The following is a 12,258-nucleotide window of genomic DNA, read 5'->3' on the forward strand; positions in this document are numbered from 1 at the left end:
TCAAGTACGAGCAATATAGTTAACATTTCATTTAGCAAAAATCAAAACATTTAATGTTTATTATTTTCATTATTTTAAATTTATAATTCATTTTAAATAACACTGTTTAAAAAAAAACACAACCCAGGATCAACTTTATTTTGTATAAAGGTGGTAAATTTTTCCTTTCATATAGGAAGCTTGCTAAAAAAAAAAAAAAGACTGTGAAATTTCCAAGAGCTGACCTAATTAATTTACGAGCCTCAAGACAAAGTTAAAAAAAACCTCATTCGTTTATTAGGACTAACATCTTGGCACAGACTTCTGTGGAGCCGAAACTAAATCCCACTTAATGGCGTCTGAACTTTACCCTGTGTCCCCTCCCCTCTGCCTGAAGTCATCAATCACATTGTCCAACAGGATGTTACGGCAGGGTTCTGGACATGCGCATTCACATCCCAGTTACAGAAATATGAGACGTTTTACTCTGGCCAAAAGTATGCATGGCATTTCCCCCCCTTCTCAAGTTGATAGTAGTCATGGAAACACTTTAGACGTTGACAGACAGAGAATAAAGATGTACCTTAATGGTAGATCATATTCTTGGTATATGAAAGTCCCAGGTCCATTGCCTGACATTTCTAGATAAGCTGGAAAAGTCTCTTGTCTGAAACTCTTGATGAGTTATTGACATCTATATACATTATATATTTACAGTATATCTATATACTTATAACTAAGTAAAGAGCATTTTTCACAGACCCCAGTCACGGCAACTTCTGTTGATACCCAAGTAGCAAAAAAGGTGTTTACAAATTGGGGATTCTGCAGAACAGACCCATGAGTTACAGGTAATATATGATGATATTTTTGCAAGGACCCAGCTCTTCTAAATTAAAAAATTAAGATCTAAAATAACCCATGGATTTAGTATTCTATGAGTGGTGTCTGTGTCTGTCTGCCTGGTTATCATCCATCCATCCATCCATCCATCTATCTATCTTACTGTATTGTTGCTTAATGTTTGTATTAAAATTATCACAAAATTGGGTTTTTAGATGTTGATGAATGTGCCAGGCCTGATACCTGTGGAGAAGGACTATGTGTAAACACCATTGGTTCATATAAATGTGAATATTGTGACAGGGGATTCCAGATGAACAAAAGGGGCCAATGTGAAGGTGGGTTTTTTTAATGTCCCCTAAACAAATTTCCTGACTACTTAGCTTTAACTATGTTATAATTCGGGGGTGGGGGGGGAGTTCAAGGAAAATTAAGTCATTAGAAATGTCAATAACTAGCCAAGATGACAAAAACATAATTAAACGTGTATCATGACATCATAATCCTTCGTTACCTACTTGCCTGCAACATTTCAATGGAAGTAAAGAAAGAACTGAATTTGCTCTGCAGCACATACTTCGCCACTTTCCTCCCTTCTGGTAACACAAATATAGACCATATGCTATGGAGAGTAGCACAAACAAAGCAACCTTTGCCTCTCCTTTCCACATGCTAAGCCATAAGGATTGTATAGTCCATATCGGAATGCTCCTTAGCTCCTATGGCCTCAGTTTTCCTTTCCCTTTTTCCTGGGTGGTTAGAGATAGTTCAAAATAAAGTATTAGGAGGTAACTATCTGCCATTTTTACTTTTGAAGAATGCCTCCAGGGCCAATTCTTTCAAAGTAATTCTGGAACCAGTTTTCTTTCTGAAAGCCTGCCAATCTTCTAAGGTCTTCTTGTATGTGCTTTTTTAATCTATTAAAATCCTGGAAGGACTGAGAGCCTAATGGACAACATGAGACACACCTACAAAATCAAATTGCAGATCTTCCAGAATCAGCATGGATGGCAGCCAACAATATCAGTAGCCCCAGTGCTATCTGTGTTTTGGGGATAGATTTCATTTATTATATAAACTCTATAAAATCATAAACAATGGAATGGCTTTGCCTTAGGAAACACATTATCTTTTTAATTTGTTAATCTTATGTCCTGAAATTGCTTATAAGGTTGCTATTTCCAATGAAGGTAATTACTTTAGGTTATGTAATAGCAAGAATTACATACCAAAAAATCCATTTGTACTTGGAACAAAACACTGGCAGAAAAAAATCAGCTTCAAAGAAACAAAACATCTAACCAAAAAAACATGTGAAATTGGATTTTGGCATGAAGCTTCCTGGTTTTGAATAGGAAACCAATGTAAATTTACTTGAAGATTTCATATTTTCATTGTCCTTATCTACAGCATATCATTTTTATCAAGAATATATTAATCATTTAAACCTATCATTTCTAGTTCAAATAGCTTTTAAAATGGATTTTAAAATGTGCTGTGCCTATGTGGTGTAGATATGAAAATTGTGAAAATGTTGCCATTATACTTGTAATAGGAGAAATGGAGAGCTGGACACCAAGAAATAGATTTAAACTACCTACAGCTTTATTGGAGAAGCATAACATATGCATTAAATAATGAATCAATGAAGAGTTTAGCCTCTCCTTGTTAATTGATTGGGAAGGCTGACATTGGAAGTCAGGCACAATGTACCACTGGGTTTGCTGAGTTGCTGATAGACCATTTTTCTTGCAGTAAGTTGCAGATGTAAAGTAATCCTGAAGTTATTTTTTGCCTGTAGCTTTGCTTGGAATTACCTGCCTTCTCAATCCTAGATAGTAACTACTTGTCCCTTATTGGTTTTTCTCATTCATGACATTCCCCATTGTCCCTCTTAATCTGTTCTCAAATTGTATGTAATTGTATAAGTCTTTTATCTGCAAGGTAAGTTATGCTTTGTACAAAAATCTTAGTGGAGATGAGTTGTGGGAGATGCAAGTAGGGTTTAACAGGTAAGACTGTAGTTTAATACTCATGTGATAAATAACTATATTATTATGTCTATTCTCTGCATTATTGCTAAGCCACTGGGCTTAGATTCAGGGTTTTTTTCAAACCCAAAAAACCCAGGAAGCATCAAGGACAAACTTTCGCTTGCTTTCAGAATAGGACATTTGTAAACATAATTTTGCTTAGTTGGAATGTATTTATAGCATCTTTATTTCTTAATTTGATGTAATCATTAATCTCTATTAATGTCTTTTTTTTGCCAAGAAATTAAAATCTTTAAAATCTATAAGTAAGAAGTAAATATATGTAAATATATACATCGGGGGCCATTAACGCAGCCATTAACCTATTTACTGCCCTTTTTCAATGGAAATCAAAGAAGAATCTTTTATTCTTTTTGATTGTATGGAATTAAATTAAGAAATAGTGCCTTGCCTGTGACCACTGTGAAAGCTGTATAGATGAATGGAGATGGAATTCTAGTTTTTAAGCGCTAAAAGTGAGCAAATTGAATGTAAACTGTTTTGAAGGGGAATCCCCTGTTTTGAATTGGAAAAATTCAAATGATAAATGGGCACTTTAATGGTGAACTTAGCTTGAAAAAGAGTTTTGTGATCAAGATGGAGCATTTGAAACTCAAAATGGTATATTTTGAATTTGACTCAGTTCAGATTCAAAAATGTTTTGCACTTTCCATAAATTGCCAGGCAGAGGCTACTTAATATTACATATAAACGTCAGTGGACTCTGGCATTTTTATTACAGTATTTAAGAATCTGCTTATTAATCACCAAGGATTAACTGTTTTTAATTATCAACCTCCTTGTCAACCTGTGTTTCCAGTAACAAAACAATCTTATCTCTTTAAACAGTAACATTTCGTTATTGTTATTGTAGTTATCTAACATCTTTATAATAAATCTAAACAAAAATTTATTAGTAGAATTTATAAGTACCCAGAAGAGATTACATCTTTATAACAAAATCCAAACAAAAAAATATTGGTAAAATTAATAAATCTTTTTCCCAGGTCCCAATTTACGGTTTATATCCAAATTGTTTTCACTAATTAAAATTATTATTTCACTGTTATTATCATAATGGATTATCTGTTAACGAATAAACATTTTAAAAACAAAAACATTATATCAGCACCTACAAAGTCCTACTTTTTAATCACCAAAGATTAACTAAGTTTTTAATTATCAGCATTCATTGTCAACCTGTGTCTTTCCAGTAATAAAACACTCTTATCTCTTTAGCCAGTTGTTGCGTCAATTCTCTTATTAGCTTCTTTATAGAGTTCTTGAAAACTTCTCTCTGCACTTTTTTGCTCAGAAGATCTCTCATATAGTCTCGTTGCCCTTCAGCTGGTATTAAAATTAACATGTCTTTGATTATCAGACGTCTTTCTAAAGCTGTTTCTCTTCTTAATTCCATCCTCAAATCCATATCTTGACAAGAGAGGTAGAGCTCCAGATAGTCAAATTCACTTTCAATATCTTTTCACTTTCACTCATGGGTGCTTCATTAGTAGATTCATCTGTTGTCTTGCCTTTATCTTTTATATCTTCATTCTCTTCTTTAGTTTTTGGAGCTCCACCCCCTTCATCTTTTGCTACGCAAAACAATAATTTATCCAACTTCTTATCAAATCTCTCGGATCCTTCCAGTAAATTTTGAAGTCCATCCAAAACATCTTGGAGACTAAAGGCTTCCTCATCTGTACATAGATACATATTTCCGAAAAAAGAAAAAAAATCTAAACTCCACTGCCACTCTCACCTTCAATATCTCTTTGATGTATAAAAATACTTTTATTTTGAAATCACTTATGCACAGGTTTCTTCTAATTTTTTCTTTTCTTTTCCTTCCCTTATCCAAAATATTTCTCACAGACACCTGCAAAGGGACAGTCAGTGTCCTTGAAATGTTATCAGTCCACAAACAAGCTACAAACCCTCCAACTTCAGTAAAATCAAGGAAAGTAGAACAGAGGATACATTGTTTCAAAAGAAAAAGAAAAGCCAAGTTCGGGCTTCTGAGTGGCAGATTCAACTTTCTCTTATTCATTTCAGGCTTAAAAAAAAAAAGCAAAAGTCTCTAAGTACCTTTAATAAAATTTAATAAACAGTAGAAGGAAGAATTGTTAAAATAAAAAAGAGGTTTTAGTTCAGCCAAAAAATAAAGTAACAGGGAATAGAAGAAAAAATCAATTCATTCACTTAAGAGGAGAAACGGGAAGTGTTACAATCACTTCAATCCACAAAACGTTGTTACATAGAAAAAAAAGGAAAAAAAACATTCTAAGGCAGTCCAGTAGAGATAAATTTCACCGCTTTATTCTTAGCTTAAAGGACTAATTTATCCTAGGGGGAAAAAAGGTTTCTTTGGGCGATCATTCTCAAAGAAAATAAAATCTCACCAAATAGACTCACTTTCACTTTAACTGCCTTTCCTCCGGAGCCGTCTCCGACTTTGTCAGCCTGGGGGCTGTCTATTTACCACCGCTTTGGAGCGCTATCCTTGGGTCAAACAGGGACTTTGCGATGTCCCTGTGACCAGCAAGGATTTGTCTCCCTTTCACTGTCTCTCCGGGACAGCTTAGGTCCATATGGACTGTTACAACAGTAAAAGAATCAACGGTGGTGTCGGACTAGCGAGACCGCACATTGTGTCGTCGCAACGTCTGGCTCGTGATTAATAAGTAGGATTTTGTAGATGATTATAGAATGTCTTTGTTTTTAAAATGTTTAGTCAGTAACAAATAACCCATTATGATAATAATAATGAAATAATAACTTTAATTAGTAAAAACAATTTGGATATAAACTATAACTTGGGACCTGGGAAAAAGATTTATCAATTTTACTAATACTTTTTTGTTTTGGATTTTGTTATAAAGATATAATCTCTCCTGGGTACTTATAAATTCTATTAATAAATTTATGTTTAGATTTATTATAAAGATGTTAGATAACTACAATAACAATAACGAAATGTTAACGGATAATGTTTAATGATTTTATATGTGTTGGCATTGGTGAAAGCAAGTGGGTATAAGCCTGATGTTTACAGAAACAGCTAATGAATGCCAGTATGTGTTGTGTCTTTAAATATAAATAAAAGCAGATAAAATATTGTAGATAAAAGCACGTTTAAACAATTATAATTAAACGAGAATGATGGTACATTGATGGTAAAATATATAAAGACTTTTGATTTAAAATGTACAATCCAATATGAATGAAATATAAAGAATGATTGTGGTAGCAACGCACGAAATTTATTTGTAACCAATCGACATGCTTTCTGGAAGATGTAATGAAGAATGATTTTGTGTTTGTGTATGTTTTTGTTTAATTAAAACAATAAAAAAAATTCAAAAAAAAAGAAAACAAAGAATCTGGTCTATAGCGCTAATTTTGAATACCTTCCTACATACTATTAACGCCTTGATCTTCATTTATTCTTTAATTACCATTAACATTTTCACTGATGTTTTGTTTTCATAGACATTGATGAATGTTCAGTGCCACATATATGTCCAGATGCAGAGTGCATTAATGCTCCTGGTTCTTACCAATGTGTCCCTTGTAGAGATGGATTCAGAGCATGGAACGGAAAGTGTCATGGTATATGTTTTCTTGATTTCCCCCCCACTAAAATCATGTTGAAATCAGGATAAAAAGTGCACATAACTCAGTTTATGGAAGATATTTTTGTGCATATTTATCCTGGATATAGGCATTTTTTCCCTAGTATCTACATTTTGGATAGACTGTTTTTCCTAAGGTTTTGTTGTTGTTGTTTGCTTATATTTAAACATATTTTGTTACATTTTCATGCAAGTTAATTGGCATGAAAATCTAGCTCAATTTTAAGTCATCTAGATTTTCCACTTCCTAGTTGCCTTTGTTTGTTTATTGGCTTGTTTGTTCATTTATTAAATATGTTTGTTTGTTTATTAAATTTTTATGCAGCCGATCACTCCTACAAGGTGAAATTAGGCACAAGTAAAGAATAGTTAAAATAGTTAAAAGATTAAAAAGAGTCAGATTAAAATATTATTAAAATTTCATTATATTATTAAGTTAGTGAGGTGCTATTTCTGAAGCTATTGGCCAATGGTGGGCAAAAACTTTATTGCTTAGTTAAAATTTTTAAAACCATACTGTGATCCTACATAATCACTTTTCCTGTCCATTTTAGTCGTGAATTCAGCTTTTGCATTTCTGCTAAATACATTCTTTTGCATTTCTGCTAAAATAGGAGGCAACCAGGAACTGTACTTATTTATTTAATCTGTATCCTTAATTTTAGTAAAACTTTTAACAATATAAAAATAATAAGAAACAAAAAAGTTTAAAATAATAATAAGCTTGAAATATAAAAATAGGAACAAATAATAACTTTTATAGTTTAATCTTTAAATAACTTTAAAAGATAAATTATGTTCTACAACATTTAGCAGTCAAACATCACAAAATGCCCCAGAAGCACAATAACTGCAGCCTACTAAAAATATTTCAAGTTTTCCGTGGAAAGTTTGGAGTTGGGAAATTTGAAATAAAGTCTGTCTAGTTTTTTGGTGTCCAAATGTATTGGTGAACAAAGATGTATGTATGCAAATATGTATGTATGATGTATGTATGTATCTGAAGGACAACTACCATGTTATTCATGTGCTTGTGCATAAGCCTATAATAATTTGTAAAATTTAATGTTTAAGCCTACATTGTGAAGCTGACAGCATGGAGTCACATCATAGGAGGCAAGAACTGTTATGTAGTTAATTCTCCTACTTGTCTTGCTCCATGTCAGATCAGACATCAGACTTTGGGCTTCAGTAAAGGTCTGGAGAATAAGGCTAGTTGCCCGGCAGATGGGTAGATTTGTAGGCATAAAGGAGTAAATGTAGGACACTCTTGTACAGATTATGCCTGCACCTCAGAATGGGTCTAAATTTTTGGAAATGTTGGCCTTCTGCTAACAATAACAGCCTGTTTCTCTTTCTCGTCTTTCATAATAACCAGACATCAAGACATAACAAAATAAATGTCGTGGCATTTTTGCATTCGAAATTTCCTTGATCCTGCTCAGTTTCATCTGATGTGCACTTTCACCAAGTTATTTGCTTGTCATGCTACTGTTTATCCAGGAGTGGAGGAGGAAACCCATGGTTGATGCTTTTGACATTGGCCCTATGTGTCTAAAAACATCTTTCCTTGGCGTCATTAATAATAAACTGAAGCCAGAATGTAATTCGTTGTTTACCAAGGAAATATATTTTACCCTTCGACTCCTTTCCACACCCATTTCAAGTTTTCCATACCTCTATCATAGGCTCATATATTACAGTGAAAGAACAATAATATTTCAAGAGCTTGGCCTAGCTCCTTCAGTCTGGTTACATAAACTGCATTATCTGTCTGTCTCAAACATTGTTAGATTTTTCATGACTCAAGGCAGTTTATGGAATAGAAAAATAAGATCTCATACCCATTATCAACCCAGATGTGCTGATACTTTCACCGCTTTGTGAAATGCAAGCACGAAGAGGGTCCTTCCTGTACTTGAAAGGGCAAGATATTCCTTCTAGTTCCTACCTCTAGACTTTATATGGGATTGATTCTCCTTGAGAGAGAGAGACCTGCAAATACTTGAGTGCCAAGCCATGTAGAGTTTTATATTTTAAACCAGCACCTTGAATTGAGCATGGAAGCTTATTACTTATCAATGTAGTCATCTCAGCACAGGTTTAACACTCTACTCCTATTTTTTTTATAAGTCGAAGAAAATGTGTGCCTTATTTTTTTAAAAGCTATCCTTTATTTTCTTTAGAATGTATATCTTTGAATAAATTAGCTAGAACATATGAAAAATTGTTTTCTGGAAGAAATCCAGCTAAAAGAAATTATATTTTCCGGTATTGTCTAGAATCCCACTGCATGGCTTTTAGTGTCTGGCAGCAGGGAAAGATAATTTTATTACGTTGGCACTGACTCTGGCTTTTGGCATCTTATCCTGTGATGTCTGCTTTCAAAGCAGAAAGGAACATTTGAAAATGACAACCAGAGCAGACAAGCATTCCTTGGTACAGTCTTTCATTGTGCTAGTACTTGTTGGCAAACCCTGAGGGGCTTATTCAGCATTTTCTGTGATCTTAAGCAGACATCCTTTAACAGTCTTTCTGAACTTCACCTATAGATATACTTTCGTCCATTATAAAAACTTACTTTTCCATTCTTCTAAAAGCAAAATAAAAGATGCTTTGATAAAATACAAATATCAAGGACATTTGGGGTGGGATGAGGGGACCCACCAAATCTGCTTTTCCTATGGTTCTTCACTACAAAACAAATCTTATTTAACGAGTATCATTAGTAGTGTGGTGTGAACCTTTTCCAGATGGCCAGAGCACCTACTGAACCCTGAACCCTCAAAAGTCTGTGTTGTAACATCCTTTTGAAGATTCAGGATTATCCTGTCAAGGCCCTTCCTGTGCCATCAGAGCATAGAGTACATTTCAAGCAGAATTACCAGTCAGGCAAAGCTAACCATTGGTTGAAGAAGAAATTGGAGAGGAACATAAAGTATCAGAATCAGAATAGCTGGAAGGGATCTTCAAGGTCTTCTAGTCCAACCCACTGCTCAAGCAGGAGACCCTATACCATTTCACACATGTGGCTTAAAAACCTCCACTGATGAAGCACCCACAACTTCTGAAGGCAAGTTGTTCCACTGGTTAATTGTCCTCACTGTTGGGAAGTTTCTCCTTAATTCCAGGCTGCTTCTTGATTAGTTTCCATCCATTGTTTTTTGTCCTCCCTCTGGTGCTTAGGAAAATAAGTTGATCCCCTCCTCTTTGTGGCAACCTCTCAAATACTGGAATACTTCTATCATGTTCCCCCTAGTCCTTCTTTTTTCTAGACTAGCCAAATCCAAATCCTGCAATTTTTCTTCATGCTGGATGAAATGCCCCTCCAAATAATTTGCACCAATTGAGTTTGCATTCATTTTTTTAGTATTTGTACTTTATTTTTTAAATGTAGAAGATATATATTTAAAGACAACGTTTCTAGTACACAGCTTTACAGTTTACAGACTTGCCTCTCTAAAGTGACTGGATATGGTAATTCATTTTTCCAGTATAAATTAATTTGTCCTCAGTTTTTACTTGATAAGTTTCCAGAGGGACTGGAAGTTACAATTAGAGTTAGGATTAAGAAGAGAAATTTGTTTACTCTGAATTTGAATATGAATTTATCCAATTTCATATTTTAAATAATAACAAATCAAGATTGAATTTTTCAGAATAAGTTTAAACATTCATTTCTCCAAATTTTATGATCCTCGTTGCCAGCTTAAAAAACAATTATGGAAACAATCTAGTATATGTAGATAAAATAATGTATACAATTGTATTATATTAGAGGAAATTACAAAAATATGTGTACACCAAGGAAATTTGCAAACACAGATGCATCTGCTTGGAGAAATGTATATATCATAGTACATATATATCTTAGATTCAGAGGAGGGAACAAGGATAATTGGAGAATTAGAAAGGTGAAAGAAATTAGAAAGCTATAAGAAGAGACTAAAGGAACTGCAGCCTTGAGAAGAGATATTTAAGGGAGCAAATAGCATTCTTCAAAAGAAAGAATATGAAAGTGACACAGAAGTCCAAGAACTGTTCTCTATTATCCCTGGATAGACTTTAAATAACAGATATAAATTACTGGAAGGCAAATTGCAGTTGAATATTAAGAAAACAATGAAAAAAGTCTGAGAATAAAACTAATTACCAGTGACACAATACATTCCTTTCACTTCATATACTGAAGCAGAACTGGATACCCATCTATCAATGATGCCCTAGTTTTGGATCCTTGTACATGCCAGGAGTTGAACTAACACAAATATTTTCTAATTCTTTGATTCTCTTGTGATTTCTTTAAAAATAACGAATAAAAGCAAGTGTCAGATAAATGGGATTTAATAGATTCATCCCTACTAGGGAAGCAAAAGGATGAGTATAAAAGGACATTTGACTAAAGGTTGCATTGAAAGAAGTCAATGACAATTTATTGACAGATTCTATGGAAAATGTTTGCATCGTGTTAAGTAAACAATGCAATGTTTAAAATTTATCTTATGTATTCACAGATGTAAATGAATGTCAGTATAGCAGTCTTTGCACAAATGGCCAATGTGAAAATCTTGAGGGATCTTTCAGATGTCTTTGTAGCCAAGGTTATCAACTTTCTCCAGCAAGAGACCAGTGTGAAGGTAAATACTTAATACATATGTGATTTATTTAAACGTATGTGAATTATTTAAGAAAGCTATTTATTAAGCATGGTCATCCTTGTTTCTGGTGGCAAGATATTATAAAGAAAATGAACTACTACAGAAAATAGCCACTGTCTCCTGGTAGGAGTGGACCCTTAGCAGGCACCCACAATTTATTGAATAGGATAGACAGAAACTATTAGGAAATTCTAAGTTATTCAGATTTTGAGCCACACCGAGCTCTGTAGGTAGAGACCAGAACCTTGAACTGCATGTAGAGATATAACATGGCAGTTCCATGTTCTGGACTAGCTGGAATTTCTGGGTAGTTTCAAAGACAACTGCATTTAGAGCAAATTACAATAATCTAGAAATGACAAAGTATGAGCATCATCATTGCTTCTTGTTCCAAATAAGGCTCTGGCTAGGCAAAAGCCCTCATGGCTGCACTTTCCCCTGCCCTTTCTAGGGGAGTGCAGCTCCATCAAGAGTCAAAAATGGCACTGACTTAGAGTTAGTGCCTCACTCAGCAGCCACTCCATCCTATTTAAGTGAAGCTTCATTTTCCCCATTCAAATTTGGATAGCCTCCAAATGGTACATTATGACTTCCACTCTCTCTCTTAAGTCCAGGGTGGATAAGTACAGCTGAGTAATATATGCATATTAATCGTACCTCAACCCAAACCTAATTCTTTGGTAGTTTCATGTAATTTTTAGACAAAATAGAGGAAAAAAGTAAATTCTAAGACCTCCCATAACAAAGGGCCCATAATTTTTCCATCCCAAAATCAGTGTAGGGACCTGCCTGCTTAGGTTAGAGTCGAACTACAGGTATCATAACATTGTGCCTTCAATTCCCATGACTTTCTAGTAATCTAGAAGGATATTGTAATCTACAGTAGTGAAATCTGATGAAAGATCTAGGGAAGCAAGAAATGTCTTATTCTCTGCATCCAAGTCCTATCCATGTCCATCTCAGCCAATTCAGTTTCTGTCCCATGCCCAGGTTCAAACGTGAACCGCTATGAGTCTAGGTAATCCATATCCTCCTAGGTCTTCTGCAACTGCAGCCCCACTACCTTCCCCCAAAAGTTATGGTCTAATTTGAAGTCCCTCTCTAGCCAGG

At 34.3% G+C, this 12,258-nt stretch overlaps 1 protein-coding gene across 2 annotated transcripts in view; it reads left to right on the plus strand.

Moving 5' to 3' along the window:
- Positions 1-12,258, plus strand: part of LTBP1 (latent transforming growth factor beta binding protein 1) — a 231,828-nt gene that overhangs the window by 170,381 nt on the left and 49,189 nt on the right. For both annotated transcript variants that reach the window (XM_081940927.1, XM_081940928.1), the window contains 3 exons: positions 1,038-1,160; positions 6,348-6,467; positions 11,005-11,127. In XM_081940927.1, coding sequence (XP_081797053.1) covers positions 1,038-1,160; positions 6,348-6,467; positions 11,005-11,127 — 366 coding nt within the window. The remainder of the gene's footprint in view (positions 1-1,037; positions 1,161-6,347; positions 6,468-11,004; positions 11,128-12,258) is intronic.

Source organism: Natrix helvetica, assembly GCF_964273705.1.
Source record: "Natrix helvetica genome assembly, chromosome: 2".
NCBI lineage: Eukaryota > Metazoa > Chordata > Lepidosauria > Squamata > Natricidae > Natrix > Natrix helvetica.